This window comes from Malurus melanocephalus, unplaced genomic scaffold (assembly GCF_030028575.1).
Source record: "Malurus melanocephalus ecotype Western Australia unplaced genomic scaffold, MMel_1.1 scaffold_515, whole genome shotgun sequence".
NCBI classification, from domain to species: Eukaryota; Metazoa; Chordata; class Aves; order Passeriformes; family Maluridae; genus Malurus; species Malurus melanocephalus.
In genome coordinates, this window is record NW_026623747.1 from 21,383 (window position 1) to 39,478 (window position 18,096).

General features: G+C 52.8%; 3 protein-coding genes and 2 non-coding genes across 5 annotated transcripts; 4 read left to right on the plus strand and 1 right to left on the minus strand.

Annotated features, from left to right (window-relative positions):
- Positions 1 to 5: 5 nt before the first annotated feature.
- Positions 6 to 7,350, plus strand: POLDIP2 (DNA polymerase delta interacting protein 2; the record flags this gene model as incomplete). Its single annotated transcript, XM_057381576.1, has 11 exons — positions 6 to 73; positions 562 to 643; positions 1,232 to 1,329; positions 2,161 to 2,257; positions 2,727 to 2,802; positions 3,380 to 3,487; positions 3,709 to 3,845; positions 4,811 to 4,837; positions 5,024 to 5,149; positions 5,552 to 5,631; positions 7,123 to 7,350. Coding segments are annotated over 11 exons (1,014 nt in total), but the record flags the coding sequence as incomplete, so codon positions are not given.
- A 2,335-nt stretch (positions 7,351 to 9,685) lies between these two features.
- TSR1 (TSR1 ribosome maturation factor) lies at positions 9,686 to 15,654 on the plus strand. Its single transcript, XM_057381542.1, has 15 exons — positions 9,686 to 9,839; positions 9,911 to 10,014; positions 10,350 to 10,566; positions 10,647 to 10,781; positions 11,067 to 11,494; positions 11,714 to 11,873; positions 12,179 to 12,351; positions 12,628 to 12,827; positions 13,236 to 13,398; positions 13,612 to 13,722; positions 14,020 to 14,152; positions 14,485 to 14,601; positions 14,871 to 15,011; positions 15,126 to 15,200; positions 15,291 to 15,654. Exons 1-15 carry the CDS (start codon positions 9,734 to 9,736, stop codon positions 15,467 to 15,469), a joined length of 2,442 nt encoding a protein of 813 aa, XP_057237525.1. The 5' UTR covers positions 9,686 to 9,733; the 3' UTR covers positions 15,470 to 15,654.
- Positions 12,893 to 12,985, plus strand: LOC130582707 (small nucleolar RNA SNORD91 family). Its single transcript, XR_008966333.1, has one exon. It is a non-coding gene; the product is annotated as a small nucleolar RNA SNORD91 family (small nucleolar RNA).
- Positions 14,200 to 14,292, plus strand: LOC130582708 (small nucleolar RNA SNORD91 family). The gene has a single exon (XR_008966334.1). It is a non-coding gene; the product is annotated as a small nucleolar RNA SNORD91 family (small nucleolar RNA).
- A 304-nt stretch (positions 15,655 to 15,958) lies between the features above and the next one.
- SRR (serine racemase) lies at positions 15,959 to 18,095 on the minus strand (the record flags this gene model as incomplete). The annotated part of the gene is made up of 7 exons (XM_057381577.1): positions 15,959 to 16,257; positions 16,497 to 16,706; positions 16,935 to 17,009; positions 17,093 to 17,212; positions 17,282 to 17,385; positions 17,573 to 17,708; positions 17,922 to 18,095. Coding segments are annotated over 7 exons (1,017 nt in total), but the record flags the coding sequence as incomplete, so codon positions are not given.
- Between the last annotated feature and the right edge of the window lies 1 nt (position 18,096).

An 18,096-nucleotide genomic window follows, 5' to 3' on the forward strand; every position in this document is an offset into this window, starting at 1 on the left:
CCGTGGGGCCCGGGGGAACCGCGGCGCTCCCGCTGCCGCTGCTGCTGCCGCCGCGGCGGCACCTCTCGTCGCGGTGAGGCCTGTGAGGTGTTGAGGGGGGGCCCGGGGGGTGTAGGGGGTGAGGGGGTGTTTGAGGGTGATTGGGAGGGGGTAGACACTCGCAGGCGGTGTTTAGGGTGCAGAGTGAGGGCAGTTGGGTCGTTGGGGAAGAGTGAGAAGGTATTTGGGGATTAGGGTGATTGGGAAGGGGGTAGGATGTGGGTTGGGGGCTGTTGGGTCACTTGGGGAAAACTGGAAAGGAGTTGGGGGGCTGYCAAGGCAGAGATATGGGAGAGTGAGATACGGGAGAGAGATAAAGGGGCAACTGGGTGAGGGTGCCCAGGCCAGTTGGGAAAGKGAACACTGGCAAAGGGCAGTGAAGGGAGTGGGATTGGGCAGCCCAATGTGTGGTGGGGCTCTTGTGGGGTACCCGAGRGAGGCACAAGGTGGGGAGCAGTGTCCCCCTGGCCTGGGGGCTGCTTCAGCCCCTGCAAACCTTCCAAGCCGCCTCTCTGCTCTAAGGAACCGTCCCGAGGGCAAAGTGCTGGAGACTGTGGGGGTGTTTGARGCCCCGAAGCAGCACGGCAAATACGAGACAGGCCAGGTAAGGAGTTCTGGGGGTGCAGCTGACCSTGCAGGCTTGTGCCACCGGGATTGGGCAGCTGAGGGATTTCCCATAAGGAAAATCTCTCCAGCAGAAGGCCAGGAGTTTCACAGTTCAGTGCTCCTTGTCTGTGCTGTGTCTGCAGTTTGTTAGTCATCTGACAATAGCACGTTGATAAGAATCTGCAGCACAACACAACTGCTCTACAATGGCATTTGCTCCACTGGTCCTGTTTTGGGGTTTTCTCCCTCAAGGATCCAAACAGACAATCACTGAATTAGAGAAATAGCAACTAAAGTTTTAATTCCTGTCCTTAAGACTCTCAGATCTGTTTCTGAGCAGTCTCTCCTTTCTGTTGCTCTATTATTGCGTTGCTGGTTTAGTCCTTCCCTGTTCCATGATCGACATAACATGGATTTCTTCTCCCATCCCAAACYGTTTGTGTTCCCTGTTTCTGCTCTGGGTTGTCTCAGTGTGATCCTCCCTGTATCCCCATCCCACTCATTAAACCCTTTTTAACTGTTTGTAGTTTTACCTCAGTTATAAGATTTTTAAAATAATTCAACTGCAATTATTTGTTCCTTCCAGCTCTTCCTTCACAGTGTGTTTGGCTATCGAGGAATAGTCCTGTTTCCCTGGCAAGCCAGGCTTTATGATCGGGATGTGGCTTCTCCTGTCACAGAAAAGTAAGGATTTGAGGATTTGTTCTGGTTCATGTTGTTGTACTGTTACATTTACATTTTGTAATGAGTGTCCTATTTGGGGTAAACAAGTGTTTTTAAGCAGGACAGTGCATGGGTCTGTTTGTGTGAGTGTAAACTAAGTGCTTAGAGAACAGACACTTCATGAGTATTGATTTTGTCTTAATTAGAGTCAGGATGGAAGTATGAAGAATAAATGTGTGTGAAGGAAATAAAAATTAATTGAAAAATCATGCTCCTGGCCTTTTGTGTTATAAAAACCAGCATTTTTGAATAAGGTCCAGGCTCCTGCGTTACCCTTTGCAGGCTGCTGTAGATTGCCAGCGAGTTGGATTTGTCAGCTTCCTCTTCAATTTCAACCTACTAGGTTGAAAGTTTATCCTCGAGTTGCTGTTCATTTCTTTCCCCTCTTGCATCCTTTTCCCCCTGGCCCGTGACATGGTGTTCTGGGAAGGAGTGRGGATCAAGCAGATAGAAAATCAGAGGGCTGTGGGCATTTCCACCCCAGACAGGAGTCTTGACTGAGCAGGAAAAACCTCTGTGCCAAACACCACTGATGGTCATCTTGGCTCAACTGTCATTGTGTGGCTGGCTGATGGGGGTTTGGTTTGGATGCAACCAAATGATTACAGGCTGTGAAATGTGTTGTTTTATTGTTGGGTGTTTTTTTTTTTTGCTTTTGTTTTTTTTTGTTGTTGTTGGGTTTTTTTTTTTTGTTTGTTTGTTTTTTTTTTTTTTTTTTTTTTTTTTTATGAGTGCTTCTTGGTTCTGGTAACAGGACTGTGCTTGAGCTCAGAGCTTTGCTTTTCTCTTCAGGAGCGAGAATGTGGCAGGCCATGGTTCCAAAGAGGTCAAGGGCAAAACACACACTTACTACCAGGTGTTAATAGATGCCCGGGATTGTCCACATATAGTAAGTAACGAGTAATTTTGGTATTGAAATTCAAATATCTTCCCCTGTGTAAATGGTTCAGAGGGACAGGCACTGAAAAGAAATGGCTTTGTGGCCAACAGGATTGGTTAAGATTTTTGGTCAAATATGTTCATTAAGGTATATTTTCCTTGAGAAAGATCATCTGGAATGTCATKTGACTGTTTTCTGGATCATGTTTCCCCTTTCCAATCTCCTTTCCTCATCCTGGTGCTTTTCCTACACTGTTGCATGCAGGTCATTAGGAATGTGGGCTGCAGCACTGAAAATGCTCCTCACTTGTTTGAGTGGAGAATTAGTCGAGGAATTAAAAGGAGAGAAGKTCTGAGGTGAATTGGTTAAATGAAATAAACATTACATGCTTTATAAACCACAAAAGTAAGCTGAAATATGACTGGAAACTGTCCTGCAACAATCCACACAGAAAGATATAAACCTCCCTGTTTCTCAGTCCCAGAGATCACAGACGGAAGCAGTGACGTTCCTGGCAAACCATGATGACAGCAGAGCCCTCTATGCCATCCCAGGTGAGCAAACTCCTCCTGCAGCCTCTGATTGTCATCAAGTGAGGTCAGAAGAGTCATCAGTGGTTAACTCTTGTGAGTAAAGCAGCARTTCCTACAGGATGTTCCTGTAGTGGATCTGTCCATAACTTACAGTTGTGTTGGAAACAACAGTGACTGAAGTATGGGAAGTCCTTTGGAGAGCTGGAAGTTGGAGCTCTGTGATCAGACACAGAGATCCCTGAGCTGTTGAGACACAGATCCCATACCAAGTTGCTTGTGGGTCGTTCTACTTTGTCTTCAGGACAGCTGGATTTATTCCTGTCCTGGGCATTTCCTGCCCAAAGTGCTTTTGGGGCAGTGCAGACATTGCAGAGCAGTGTGTCAGAGGAGTCATTCCATGAAAAATCTCATGGGAGAACATTGCCAAAAGTTATTCCTGGCATGTCTTCTCCATTCTTCTTTGCAGTTGTGATATTAGCTTTGGCTTTTGTTGCCAAAGTCCTTTTCTTCTCACTGGTGTGATGCGTTTTTCTGTCAGGAGACTTCTGAGCTGCTCTTTGCTGGGGAAGTTCAATGGCTTTTGGGGTTTGTTTTTCAGGTTTAGACTATGTAAGCCATGAAGACATCCTTCCCTACAGCTCCACTGATCAAGTGCCCATCCAGCATGAGCTCTTTGAGAGGTTCCTCATGTACGACCAAACAAAAGGTAATTTCTGGCTTCACAGGGAATTCTTCAGAGCCAGATTCTTGCAAATACCCAAACCCTATCATCTTGGATATGGTATAAAACCATGTTCAGCTTAGGGTTTTACAGTGAAGCTGCCTTTAAATACTTCTTAACTAAGTGAAAAGAATTGTTTGGTGGGAAGAGCACTCCAGCTACAGTGTTGCCTCTCCCCATGAACCCTCACCTTTCCCTCCCCACAGTCCCACCTTTTGTAGCAAGGGATACTCTGTGTGCGTGGCAGGAGAAGAACCACCCCTGGCTGGAGCTCTCGGATGTGCACCGAGAAACCACGGAGAACATCCGTGTCACAGTCATCCCTTTCTACATGGGCATGAGGGTAAGTCTGAGCTGCTCTGTTARTTCTGCCATTTGCTTCACTGGCATTTTTTTGTCAGACCAGTTTGCTGCCAGAAGGTACCTTCTGCTTTCTGAAGAAGTGACATTTAATCACAGTTGCGATTTCATTCTTTTGGGTGTAAATGTGAAACTTCTGCTGTGCATTTTTGGGGAACAGCTCCTGCATATTGGCTTTTGCTGGTTATCAGTAGGATGGAAAATAGCCTGTAATGCTCTGCATAACAGTGCTAGCAAGATATTTAGGAAGGCTTGTGAATTGGTCTTGTTACTGCCTCAGTCATGTGAGATGACACTGGGACCATCTGCTCTGTAACAACAGACACGTCTGTTATCCTGCCCAGTGATGGGCTGTGGTTGCCTGCCYGTTTCCTCCCTCTACTTTGGCTTAGAGGGTTTGGCTAAAACCTTCTGGMTTTAGCTGATAACCATGTGCGCTTTATAGAACAGAACTTCACGTGGACCATCCAAAACAATGTGGCTCCAACAGGCTCCTGAGTGGTAGAGCTGGGAATTTCCACAACAGTTTGATTTCTGAGCTTGGCTGTTGGGGAGCCTGTGCCCTGATRCACATTTTGGTGTGGATTTGCAACTTCTGTGGGGCCCAACTGATGTTTGTCCTAACCTTGTCAGAAAAACAGGTGCCTGAAGGCAAGGAAARGGGTGTATCTTGATCTGTAGAAAGTGCGTAATTAACATGGAGATGAACCCTGGGTTGTCACGGGATCCTTGCAGTTCTCCCACCTCATGATTACTTTAGAGCAGAGCTGGTGCCAGGCTCTGCTGATGGAAGGCCTCAGAGAGCAGCTGTCTGTGCTCATGTGAGCTGTCTGCGTCACCCTGGCACGGAGTGAGAGCCCCTGTGCCGGTGCTGTGCCGACAGCTGAAGAGGTTTTTGGCACCGAGTGTCCAAGGGCAGCTGCTAAAGTCTTTTGTTTCTCTTGACAGGAAGCCCAGAATTCCCATGTCTACTGGGTAAGTTGCCTTTTGTTTCACGGAGCAGCTAAAGGGAAGGAGTTTATTTGCTGTGGCATCACTRCTGTGTGATAAGCTCTGAGGGAAAGTAGCCCATCCTTGGCAACTGTTTCCCAGTATCAGCTGTGGGTTATCAACTAGTTGCAGCTGATTCCAGTTCTTGATAACAGTGTTTCTTCTGTCCAGTGGCGCTACTGTATTCGYTTGGAGAACCTGGACAGTGAAGTGGTGCAGCTCCGAGAACGGCACTGGAGGATATTCAGCTTGTCTGGCACCTTGGAAACAGTCCGGGGCCGTGGSGTTGTAGGAAGGGTAGGTACCATACAGCTTTTTTTTTTTGGGAAGCAGAGCTCTTTGCTGGAGTCCTCTTGCTTGGCTGGGTGGATTTTTCAGTGAATTGCTTAGTGGGCATTGGAAATACACGGAGTGAGAAACGGGAAACTAAAAAGTCAGAGAAGCTTTTGATCTGTTGTTTGTCTGCATGAACCGAAATGTCACACTGAGTGTTAAAGAATGATCCTAAATGACTGGTGATGTGAAAACTAGAATAATAACAGCATTCTGGCACTASTCACTGGACAAATAATTTGCTGTGTAATTGGCAGAAGTGCTGGGATGTGTAGGTCTCTGGAGTTTTTTCATCCTATATAAATTATCTGTTGATGCCTATCTGTGGTAGAATTGTTGATGACCAATGGTCTCTTGTCTTTTCAGGAGCCAGTTTTGTCCAAAGAACAGCCAGCATTTCAGTACAGCAGCCATGTCTCCCTGCAGGCATCCAGTGGTCACATGTGGTAAGAAAACCGTATTGCTGCAGCAGTAAAGGACCCCACAACAGTGAGCTGAGGTGCAGTTTGCAACTTGGGGTTGTGGCTGAAAGCTGGGTGGAAGTGGTCTGGACAGGACAGACATTCTAGCTAAAATTTGATGAGCTTCTTTCTAGCTGTATCCCAGTCAGTGATGAGATGATCTGTTGATTCCCTGCATCAGGAGAGGTTCCAGGCTAATTTATGCTCTTGCTGTGGTCTGTGCTAGACTAGGTTTGAAAACATGAAGTAGTTCTCTATCACCTGCTGTACTCAGCTTCTGTCCCTTTCAGTCCTGAGTGCAAGAGCCAAARCCTTGTGCTGGTGATTCCCTCAGCAGCGGGGATGTGTGCTCTGGTTGTCCCTCTCTTGGGAGAGGATTGGGCTTTAACTCTGTCCCTGTGCATTTCTGTGTCAGAAATTGTCATGCAGGGCTTTTCCCAGTTTAGACCAGATAAGGCCTTCAGTCTAACTGGTGTTTAAGTCTCTTCTTCTGAAAAAAGTGCAGGTAGGGAAGTGTCCAGCTGAGTTGTTCTTTTCCTGTGCCTTGGGGTTAAAGCAGTTTCCCTTTATTTGCCTTTTGGCTGGGTTAAGCACATTTAGTGTCACCTCTGTGTTGACAAGGATTGCACAGCCACCTCTTGCCTTCTGTATGACAGGTATTTCTGCATTTTTAAGGACATCTGCTTTAGAGTTAAGCTGCCTTTGAGCTGGGAAGAGCAGGAGAGCAGCTTTTTGCATATCGGGTATACCTCGTTTGCCATGTCAAGCATTTCAAATTGCCTGATTGCATGCTCTGGGGAATAAAACCAGATGGTCTAGTAGTTTTTCCTTCTTTGCATACATCCTGAAGAAAAAGAGACAAAGGTTCTGCAGCTCAGAAGCTGCTCAGCCTGACTTCTGGTGTTGGATTGTGTCCTGAGAACCTGTTAATTTATCTGCACAATCCTCTTGCCCATCTGCAGTAGTCATCAGTAGTGTGRAGCAGTAAACAAATGGTTGTAGCAGGTCAGGCAGGTTCAGTTCTGAAATGCAAAGCAGAAGCTATTCCAAATTACATCTGTGATGGGATTTCTTAATGTCATGGACGAACAGTGGAGTTTCTGCCAAGAAATACAAATTGGAATTGACGTGTTACCAGTTTGTAAAAACAGCTCAGATGGCTCTGTCTCCTGGGGAGTRGGAGTTGGGTGAACACTGCTGCAAATGCGTGGAGGGCACTTGACTCCTGTGGGCTGCAATCATCACAGCTTTGTGCAGGACATGTGTTAGGGATGTGATGAAAAACTGCCCAGGAGTCCTCCATAAATGAGTCGTTTTGGCAGCAGAGGTTTCTGATGCTGAGCCCATGTCCTTGCTGCTGGACCTGCCTTGCAGATGGATCCCCAGGATATGGAAGAGCTCAGGTCTCACCTTGCTGATGCTTCCTCGGCGTGTTTGTCCCTGGCCTCAGGATGATCTCTGCCGTTATTTTTGCAGGGGCACTTTTCGATTTGAGAGGCCTGATGGCTCCCACTTTGATGTCCGAATCCCACCCTTTTCCCTGGAAAGCAACAAAGATGAGAAGACCCCTCCCTCCGGCCTTCACTGGTAGATCAGAGTGCCCAGACCCACGGAGGCCTGTGTGTGTTGTAGACCTTTGCCTCCCCTTTATGCTGCAGCCAAGAACACGGAGCTTTTAAACATTTTAAACCATTTTTGTTTTAACTGTTGTCTAACGGGGAGGCTTTTTTTGAACTTTACTACTGGCTCTCTCAGGCTGCTTGTAAAACATAAGCTGTGTTACAGGTAACCCTCCCTGTGTGGCACCTGCTGGGGTTGGGGGATGTAGATCTGTGCTGCTGCAGAAGACTGGCCCCCCTCAGCAGGCCTGGACCCTCTCCAATGTGTTGTGACTTCTCTGCAATGTGAGGTTTCTCTAATAAACTGGCCCTTCCAGTTGCAACCAGTCTTCCTTCCTAAACACAGGCCATGGCTTTGCATCCAGCCTGCCCCAGCTTGTTGTTCCCCCTGTGTGGAGTCAGCCCAGAGTTCTTGCTGCTTCAGAAGTGGAACCTTTAGGGAACAGGAATGTGAGCTCAGCTTTCCTGCAGTGCAGCTGCTTTTTGGCATTCAGCCAGGGCTGGAGCAGCCTGTGAGCTCCACTCCTCACAGCACAGCTTRTCTGGGTTTTGTGCTATGATACAAAGCCTGTTATTTTTGGAGAAGATGGTGCAGAGGGGACAAGGTGGGTGACAGGTGGTGCTGAGCAGGTGCTGCCACAGTGTCCTGTGTGTGCAGAGCACCAGGTTCTGTGTTGTGATGGTGCAGGAGAGCTGAAGGGAGCCCTCCCCCTGCSAGGGCTTGCCTTGCTGCAGGGATTTACATCCCAACTGCTGGAGGGTTCTTCCCTGCTCACASTGTGGCCGTATCCATATTTCTTTGGTAGTTTCTGCTTTGACAGGAATGCTTGTTTTCACCTGGAATGCTGTCAGCCAGTGAGGCACTGCTTGGCTTTCTGCTCCTGCATGCKCAGCTCAGCAGGTTGTGAATTTTTGGGAAGTGTGTGTGTGGAGGGCCCTGCAGGACTGTGAAGGTCAGTAAAATCCCTGTAAGSTGGCAGTGTATGGATGTGTGGGAAAGCCAGAGCGGATCTCAGCAGCTCTGAGGTCTGGAGCAACATCAGCCTCCATYGTGGCACCCTTCTGGCTGTTTCTGGGTTTCCACACTTCTGGATGACTGGGAGGCAGAAGTATTTGGCTTTGTGATAACCCTAGGAAGAAAGTTTCCAGCTTTYCTCCTTTCCCTAGTCTTGCTTAAATGACAAGGTATAACCAACTCATGGGATGTTTTCCTTGATTTAGAAGTATTCTAGTTATTCCCTCTTTCCCTGAGSCCCCTCTGGGCAGCCTCTTTGCCTTTGGCTCTGCAAGGCAGAGCTGTGGCAGTGCTCTGGGCTGTCTTGGCTAAAGGACAAACAGCCTTTGGAAGGGACAGTGGAGAGATGCTCGTGCTGTCCCACAGCTGGTGGGCTCCTGTATAGAGAGACTTAATCACTGCAGTGTTTATCTGTCATCAGTCTCTTTAATTTTTGTGTCTTCCTCTCAGGTAGTACATGCTCAAATTTAGAGTTTCAAAGGTTTAAACAGCCAGTCTGCTTTTAGGGGTAGAGAAGGATCCCTAAAGTCCAGTTGACAGCTGACAACCCCACACTGCTGCTGTCAYGCTGATTTCCTCACAGGAGGAAGAGGTGGGAAGATGCCTCAAGTTCAGAGGCAGCAGGAGCCTGTAGGAACCTGCTTTTCCCTTCCCGTGCAGTTGCTCAATCGGGATGGGAGTAGCAGCTGCCCTGCCTCTCCCCTGGGGTTGCTTCARCTTTACTGGCAATTGCAACACCCCTGTGAATGTTTAACCTCGCTGCTCACCCACGTGTTTCTGGGGTGCTGTGGCCCTAATGCTTCCCATAACCAGCAGAGAGCTGTATCCSTAAGGGATGGATGATCCCGGGCAGGGGCTCTGCTGTGGTGTTTGGGGTGATGTCCCATCGGGGCTGCGCACGGCTGAGGGCTCTGCCTGGGAACAGACATTCCYGGCTGGATAATGATTGGCAAGAGCGAGGTCACCGCGCTGCCGGTAWCAGACGGGCCGGGGCACGGCAGGAATGTTTCCACTCCATCAATCTTAGTGGAGGGAGCAGCGCCGCCCTGCCCTGGCGCCCGGGCGCGATGCCAGAGGCTCGGCAGGGCCTTTCCCCARCTGCTTCACCCCTCGGGCCCCTTCCCGGAGCGCGGCCCTGTCCCCCTCGCTGTGTAAATACCTGTACAAAGAACCAACCAATAAAGCGCTGAACGAACGGCTCTGGCTCCCGGCTCTCATTGCCCCGCCGCGCTACCGGCACCAATCCCCGTGGCCTCTCCTCCCCTCCTCTTCTCTCGCCGGGGTTCACCCCCCTCCATTCCCGGGTGTCCATTCCCGGCTCTCCATTCCCGGGGGTCTCTCCCGGCTCCATCCCGTCCCTCCCTCTCCTGCCCACGTGGGTTCCCGCGTGTCCCCGTCGCGCCGGAAGTGACGCGTGGTGGCCGCGCCAAGGTGGTGGCGGCGAGGCGGCAGCATGGTGATGGCGGCGGCGGGCGCGCACCGGCCCGGGCCGCTCAAGCAGCAGAACAAGGCACACAAGGGCGGCAAGCACAGCGGGTCCTCGCAGCGCCGCGCCGGAGGTGAGGCGGGACGGGCTCTCCGCGGGTTCCCCGCCGGCCCCGGCCCGCCTGACCGTTCTCTTCCTCCCCAGGCCGCGTGCCCGTCAAGGCCCAGCCCCGCCGGCGGCTCCGTGACCTGAACAGGGTGGACCGGCGGCATCAGGCGCTGCAGCTCCGCCGGCAGCGCAAGGAGGCGGTGAGGCTCTCCGGGAAACCGGGCGTGGCTGGGCTGGTTGTTGCGGGGRGAGCGGGAAGCGGGTCGGTTCGGGTCTCTGCTGGAAGGGGTTTGGAATGGGGTCGGGGCGGATTTTCATGTGGGCGATGTAACCGAGACACTGCGGGGCTTTGCGGGGGGATCCGGTTCTGCGCTGGGGAGAGGAGTGGGTGCCAGGGCCGGTTCGATTTGGTCAAGCGGAGCATTACCGGACCGCGAGGGTTCGGGTTGCGATGTGGAGCAATTTGGTCTTGATCTGGGGGCGGGAGAGGAGCTGGATATGGGTTGCGATTCACGCTCTGCCCTCGTGCCCGCAGGTGCTGGCGGAGAAGCGCAGCCTCGGCAGCAGGGACGGGCCCCCGCACCTCGTGGTTGTGGTGGTGCTGCACAGCAGAGCTGCAGCCCACGAACCCCTGCGTCTGCTGCAGAGCCAGGACTCGGCCATTGTTCGTGCGGATGAGGGCAGGGCTGGTGGCTTTGCCCTCCTCTGTCCCCGGCTCAAGCAGCGCTGGCGCTTTGTCACAGCACAGGCGGGTGAGGAGGCACTGTTGCTGGGTGGGTTCCTGGTTCTGGTACCTCTGGCAGCCCCACTAATGGAGGTGTTTTGGGTGCAGGGGACCTTCACGCTGTCCTAGACCTCGCCAAAGTTGCYGACTCCCTCCTGTTCATCCTGGATGCTGTGGATGGCTGGGACAGTGCTGGGGAGCACTGCCTCTCCTGCCTCTTCGCACAGGGGCTCCCCAGTTATGGTGAGAAATGTTTCAGGCTTCTCGGGGGCTGTGGAGGTGCTTAATCTGCAGTAAATAAATTCCAGGGCTCTGCCACCTTCAGTGAAATTTTTCCTCATGTTGAGGTGGAACTTCTTGTATTTCAGTTTTTGGCCATTGCTCCTTGTCTACTTGGCCACCACTGAAACAAGTGGTGGTGCAAATCTGGCCATTTGGGTTGCTGATATCCAAATATTTACCARTGTTTTGTAAAAAGGATATAGAAAGGTTTAGGATCTGATCCTGAGTTTTGTTCTCTCTCGGCAGCTCTCGCTGTCCCTGGAGGCACTGACCTGCCCCCTAAGAAGAGAATAGATGCCAGGAAGAAACTCTCCAAAGCCATTGAGAAGCGTTTTCCCGAGGCCAAGCTCTTCCCACTGAACACGGAGCAGGAATCCTCGCTGCTCCTGAGGCACCTCAGCTCCCAGAAGCAGCGGCGCTTGGCTTTTCGGGACCGCCGCGCTCACCTGCTCGCCCGTGCTGCCGAGTTTGTGCCCAGCCAGGACAGTGCCCTGCTCGGAACCCTGAAGGTGTCTGGCTTTGTCCGGGGACAGACCCTCAATGTGAACAGCCTGGTGCACATCGTGGGGCACGGGGACTTCCAGATCAGCCAGGTGGATGCACCCCCTGACCCCCTCTCTTTGAAYCCACGAGTGGTTAAAGGACAGAAGAGGAGTCAGGACATGGAGGTTCAGGTACATGGGGTGAGGGCTTTGCCAGTCCTCTTAGAACACAAGGTTTCTAAACTTTTCATTGTGGAAAATACAACTGGGTGTGTGTGGGCAAGGAGAGGGAAAAGGGCATTTTATCTGTGTTCTGCTGCTGGGCTGAGGTTCCTTGCCGTGCAGTGTGTCACCACATAACTAAGGCTGATTGGAAGTTTCAGAGCTGAGAACTCTGCTCTTGCCCTCCAGGATGACTCTGGAAACGGCGCTGATGAGATGGAGGAAGATGTTAAGGTCCTGRTGAAGGCAGATCCAAGCAAGCAGGAGTCTCTGCAGTCAGAAGTGGTTCCTGATCCCATGGAAGGGGAGCAGACGTGGCCCACTGAGGAAGAACTGCAGGAAGCAGAGGGTGAGTAGCAGCAATAGTTCTGTATCTTTTCCTTGTCCCTCTTTAGGGGGCTGTTAAAAACTTCTGTCACCATGGTGGCTGTGCAGAAACATCCTAGTTGGGATGGCTTCCATGCCTAATCCTGTCAGGTGCCCAGCCTGCTGTGTGATTTTCCTGGGAAGTCAGCAGATTTTGGCTGCCTTGACAAATTCTGTGCTGGAAAAATAGCAGTTCAGGTCTGGATCAGTTTCTGGCTGTCCTGGTAAAAATGTTGTTGAAGGGAAGGAGAGTTGTTCGTGTATTAACCACTGGTGGGAATCCCACAGATTCTCTGAAGGCAAACAGGAGGGTGGTGAAGGTCCCCAAAGGCACATCCAAGTACCAGGCTGCCTGGATTGTGGATGATGCAGAAGAAGGCAGTGAGAAAGATGAAGATGATGATGAGGATGATGAAGATGATGACATGGATGATGATCTGATGGAAGAAGCAGTTTCTCAGGTACCTCTAAGACTTGATAGTACAGCTGATCTCCAGGCCATTACTGCATATTTTAGGACAATTCTGTCCTTCCAACTTGCTCTGTCTGTGCAAGGCCACAAGATAGAGCCAGGATTTCACTGTTAAATCCCCACACGTTTCATGTTGCATCTTTCACCTGTCAGACCCCAAATTGACAGGCTGGGGTCTGTCTGGGGTCCCAGATCACACAGTGTGAATGCACTCAGTGCATGCACAGCTCCCTGTGCTCACAGGCTCTGTGCTGCCCTGTGCCAGGAGGGGGAGAGCAGCGAGGAGGAGCCCGGGGAGGAGGAGGAGAGCGAGACCATGACRGTGTCCGAGTGCCTGCGGGATGATCAGTACGATGAGAAGATGGAGGAGGATGAACAGATGCTGGAGAAATACAAACAGGAGAGAATGGATGAGATGTTTCCAGATGAGGTGGACACRCCACGGGATGTACCTGCCAGAGTCAGGTAAGAAATGGGATTCTCATCTGGTAGAAGAGCTGGAAGGTTTAATTCCAGCTTGTTTAATTTGGTGAGGAAGCCGGTGATGTCTTAGCCGTGGTGTCTGAACCTGGCTGAAGGACTCTTGTGAAGACTCATTCTTTGGCTCTGAGGCTTCCAGGGCAGGCACTAGATAGCTGAATCCTGATTTGGGAGAGGGAGGAGGATGGCCCTGAGGCAAGGACAGGTTGTTTGGGGATTTGGCTGCTGGTTTTAGCTCCCTTTGCAGCAAGATCTTTCCTGAAGGCTGATGTTTGCTTTGCTCCCTTTGCTCTCCCTGAAGGTGTGAGACCCTGCAGGCCACAGGTGGTGGTGAAGGATGGGATTCACCTCAACTGGTGAWGTAATTTGTGTTTCCTGTTCTCTGTTCTCCAGGTTCCAGAAGTACAGGGGGCTGAAAAGCTTCCGGACTTCTCCATGGGACCCCAAAGAGAATCTTCCAAGGGATTATGCCAGGATCTTCCAGTTCCAGGACTTCTCCCGAACCAGAAAGAACCTCTTCAAGCAAATAGAGAAGGAGGAGACTGAAGGAGCTTCGGTAACTCCCTTTTGCTCATCTCTTTCCCTRGGTGTTCCTTTGCTCCCAGTAGGAACATCTTACCAGGGAGATGGTTGGGTGGATCTTTCAGCCAGCTGGATCTTGGCATGAAGCCCTAAATTCTTTGGGATTCCCTCCCAAACCCAGGCACATCTTACCTCTGACACTTTTTTTTGTTGAGAGGAGGGTTCACAACAGCTCCTGTTTTGGCAGGTGGGCTGGTACGTTACGCTTCACGTCTGCAACGTCCCTGTCTCAGTGATGGAGAGCTTCAAGGAAGGGAAACCCCTGGTCCTGTTCTCKCTGCTTCCCCACGAACAAAAGGTGAACAAAGCTCCTTGTAGGGGTGTGCAGCTCCTTGTTCCTTCAGGGAGGAAGAGGAGAGGGTCTGGCTTGGAGAGGGTCTGGTTTGGAGATGGTTTGGGCTGAAATCTCCCCACATTGCTCCTTTTCCAAAATCGGTCAGAGCACGCAGAAGCTATCAGGGAGGTGTAGGATTACTGGTGACCAGTGACCTTTTGGGCTGCCATTCTCAAGGACATTCATCTTCTGCAATGTCCTGTCGCTTTCTGCTGCCCACCATCCCCTGCCAGCAGCCCCTCACTGCTCTGCCTCTTGCAGATGTCAGTGTTGAACTTCCTGGTGCGTCGGCATCCGGGCAACAGCGAGCCCGTGAAGGCCAAGGAGGAGCTGATCTTCCACTGCGGCTTCAGGCGCTTCCGAGCATCCCCCCTGTTCTCCCAGCACACCTCAGGTTTGTCAGGGACTGGGCACAGYGGGAGGGGGATTGGGGATGCTGGGGCAGGAAGCCTGTGATGTCTTAGCCGTGGTGTCTGAACCTGGCTGAAGGATTCTTGTGAAGACTCACTCCTAGGCTCTGAGGCTTCCAGAGCAGGCTCTGAATCGTGGGGAGTAGAAGGGCATGGGAAAGGCGGCTCACTGGTCCAGAGGATCAYCTTCATTCCCAGATACTCAGTGCCAGCGGAGAAGGAGTGTTGGTTGGGCAGGGAATAATGAGTTTTAGGGTTTCCCAAAGCTTTGGGGACTGCTCTTGGCTTGAACTCTATCATTGCTGTTCTCTCCTAGCTGATAAGCACAAGCTGGAGCGTTTCCTGCGCCCAGATGCCGCTCTGGTGGTCACTGTTTATGCTCCCATCACTTTCCCTCCTGCCTCAGTGCTGCTTTTCAAACAGAGAAGTAATGGTGAGTTGATAAATGCTGAGGAGGTGGTGTCTGGGAAACAAACTGTCCCCATACCCTGCTCATGAGTGCATCTCTCCAGAAAGTATGACTTSAAAAAGCTGTCCCCTTCCTGCTGTTTGAGAAGATGAGCCCATCTCCGTCCCTATTGTCACTTGCCTGTCCCTGCTGTGGGGTTGCTCTGGGCCTGGAGCTCTTTGGGGAGGGGGTTTGTGTTGGGGATGGGGTGATGGAAGCACCTGCCCCGGTGCATTGGTGACTCTGCCTGGCAGGAATGCACGACCTCATCGCCACGGGCTCCCTGCTCTCCGTGGATCCYGACAGGATCGTCATCAAACGCCTGGTGCTCAGTGGCCACCCCTTCAAGATCTTCACCAAGACTGCTGTTGTGCGATACATGTTCTTCAACAGAGGTACWGCTCATCTCTGGTGGGAAGAGGGGYTCTGGAAGCAGAAGTCCTGTCCCTGTGGTTGTGGTGCTGCAGCACAGCCTGTTCCTTACCTGCTTTTTGTGTTTTCATCTGCAGATGATGTGATGTGGTTCAAGCCYGTGGAGCTGAGGACAAAGTGGGGACGCAGAGGCCACATCAAGGAGCCTTTAGGTAGGTTGGATCTGGTGTTTGTGTTGCTGGCATGGTGTAGTCCTCCTGGCCCAGAGAGACTGCTAATGGCCTCCTCTGCTCCCTGCCTAGGGACCCATGGGCACATGAAGTGCCACTTTGATGGGCAGCTCAAATCCCAGGACACGGTGCTGCTCAACCTCTACAAACGCGTTTTCCCCAAATGGACTTACGACCCACACGTCCCGGAGCCCGTGCCRTGGGTGAGGAGTGAGAGCACTCTGCCAGAGCAGGAGGTGGAGATGGAATGAGCCTCCAGCATGGCTGGAGTTTGTGCCTTGGCTCCCTGGATGCTGTTCTTGGCCTGTGCACAGTGAGGACAGCACTGATGCCTTGGACGTGTTACTGCTGGGGTCTGTACGGGGGCAGCTGCCTCGCCAGCTGCTGCTCAGGTACCAGCTAGAGATATTTATTTTAATGGAAAATGTCAAAAATGCCTAAGTGCCTCTGTCTTGGTGGTGGCCAGGAGGCTGTGTGAACTGAACTCCCTGTCCCACTGGGGTTGTTTCTGTCCCTCRTGCCCTGCCACGTGGGGTGTGTGGGGATTTTGCTGTGTGAAGGGCTTTGCTGGCAGTTGCTGTGATGCTGARAAAGAAAAGCCAAGTAGCAGCTGGGGAGGGTGACTGAGTGCAGCTCTCTGGAGGCCTGGCCCAGAACAAGGCAGCTGGGAAGGGGAGAACAGGCAGTGCTTTGTTTCTGAGCCCCCTGCAGAGACCAGTGCCAGCTTCCCTTTCCTCCACAAAAACTCCCAAACATTTGGACTCGATCTGTTTTTAGTAGCACACAAACCACTGCACAAATTCAGAGTGAGGCTTTCATTCCTTGAAACGCCGCTCCGTCCTCATTCTGCTTTCCCAGAGAGGTCTGTGAACCAGGTCAGGGATCTCAGGTCCACGTTTCCCCCACACAGCACGATGCAAACGTTCTGCACGTCCCTGGGGACAGCCTGGAACTGCTCCGAGAGCACGGCCGCCAGTCCCACGCCTGCCGTTGGCTCAATCAGCAGCTTCATCCTTTCCCACACCAGCCACGTGGCTAGCTGTTGGGACAGGGCAGCAGCTGTCAGCCCTGCAGCCAGCACAGGCCGCTCCAGGGCATCCCTGCTGCGCTCTGGGAAGGGAGAGCAGAGCTTCCAACAGCCCTTTCCAGCTGGAGACAGCGTGGGTGTCACAGCTGCAGCGGTGCACGGGGGCTCGTGCTGCTCTGGGAGTGTGGTGGGGTGAGAGCAGAGGGGCAGAGCCAGGATTGTACTGTGAGAAGGGAGCTGGGAGCCTTTACCTTGATTTCCTCCTCGGAGACTGTCAGGACATCATCCACCAAGTCCCTGATGACTGGCCACGTGGTGGGGCCGATGCTGGTTTTCACTGCGTCGGCGATGGTATCCCGCGGGTGGGTGTTGGGGGTCAGCTCCCCTCGCACCTTGGACTGGTAACAGTCGTCCACGTTGCATGGCTCTGCAGCAAACACCTTCACATCTGGCCTCAAAGCCTGGGGAGAAGGGGAGCAGCCACCTGGGTGACACTAGCATGTGCCTGTCCCCTGTTTCTGTGCATGCAGGGGGCTGAGCAGGCCCTGCTGCTATTGCCATGCAGACCCCAGACACCCAGACTGCCACAGCAGGGTCTCTGTGAAGTTAAAAGCTGCTGCCTGCTTTGAGAGCCCTGCCCTGCCCCCAGGAAGGTGCAGCCAGCACTGCCTGGATGAGCTGCTGCCTACCTTGATGGCAACTGCTATTCCTGCAACCATCCCTCCKCCTCCGACGGGAACCACCACTGCGTTTACCTCGGGGGCCTGTGCAGAAAGGAAGCTGCTGGCACTCAGTGTCCCCCTTTTTGCTGTGCCCCTGCAGGGGCCGGGCTGTGCATTTCCCTCACCTGCTCCAGCAGCTCCAGGGCGATGGTGCCTTGCCCCGCGATCACCGCTGGCTCYTGGTTGGGGTGCACCAGGACTCCTCCTGTCTCCCGGACTACACGGGCTGCTGTCTCTGCTCTGGACTGAGGGGAAGCACAGACAGTCACCTCTCAGTCCAGCTGGGTTCCTGGCTTGTCTCCCCTGTGCCTTACCTTGTCACTGGGCTCACAGGGCACCAGCGTGGCACCATAGGCACGGATGGCATCTTGTTTGCACCTTGGGGCTGTCCGGGGCACCACGATGTAGGATGGAATGCCTGTGTGACRAGAGAGAAGGCAAATCCAAGCCACTCAGCGCTGCAGGAACAGGCACAGCCTTTCCTGTGCTGGCTCCTGCATGGGTTCAGTAGAAGGATCTCCATCCTTCTCCAACAGAGCCAGCTCTGCATTTACACCGTGCCTGCTGCCCTCGGAGCTGRGGCTGGAGCTCGGGGCACGCATTACCTTCTGCCTGGGCAGCACAGGCGAGTGCCTGCCCGTGATTGCCGCTGCTGTGTGTCACCACGGCGCGGGGCAGCTCCCGTCCTGTGCGCTCGCTTTCCTCAACGAGGCTCCTCACGGCGTTCAGGGCTCCGCGGATCTGCAAGGAGAGCACAGCACCGTGTGTGTCACCGCCCCAGAGCCCGTGTGCGGGGCTGAATGTCCTCCTTGCGCCATTCCCTCAGTCCAGGGTAGCTCTTCTCCCCCCACGCAGTGGGGCAGGAGCTGGTGGGTATCGGCAGAAAGAGAATTTCTCCCTTGCAAAAAGCGACCTTTGCCCCCGGGGCTTTGCAGTGCCGCCATCCCCGCGCACCTTGAACGATCCGGTCTTCTGGAAGAGCTCGCACTTGAAGAGCAGCCTGCGGCCGGCCATGCGCTCCAGCCCGGCGCAGGTGAGCAGCGGGGTGCGGTGGACGCGGCCCCTCAGCCGCCGCTCCGCATCCCGCACCTCACCGAGCACCGGCGGCGGCGCGGCCCCGTGCGCGGCC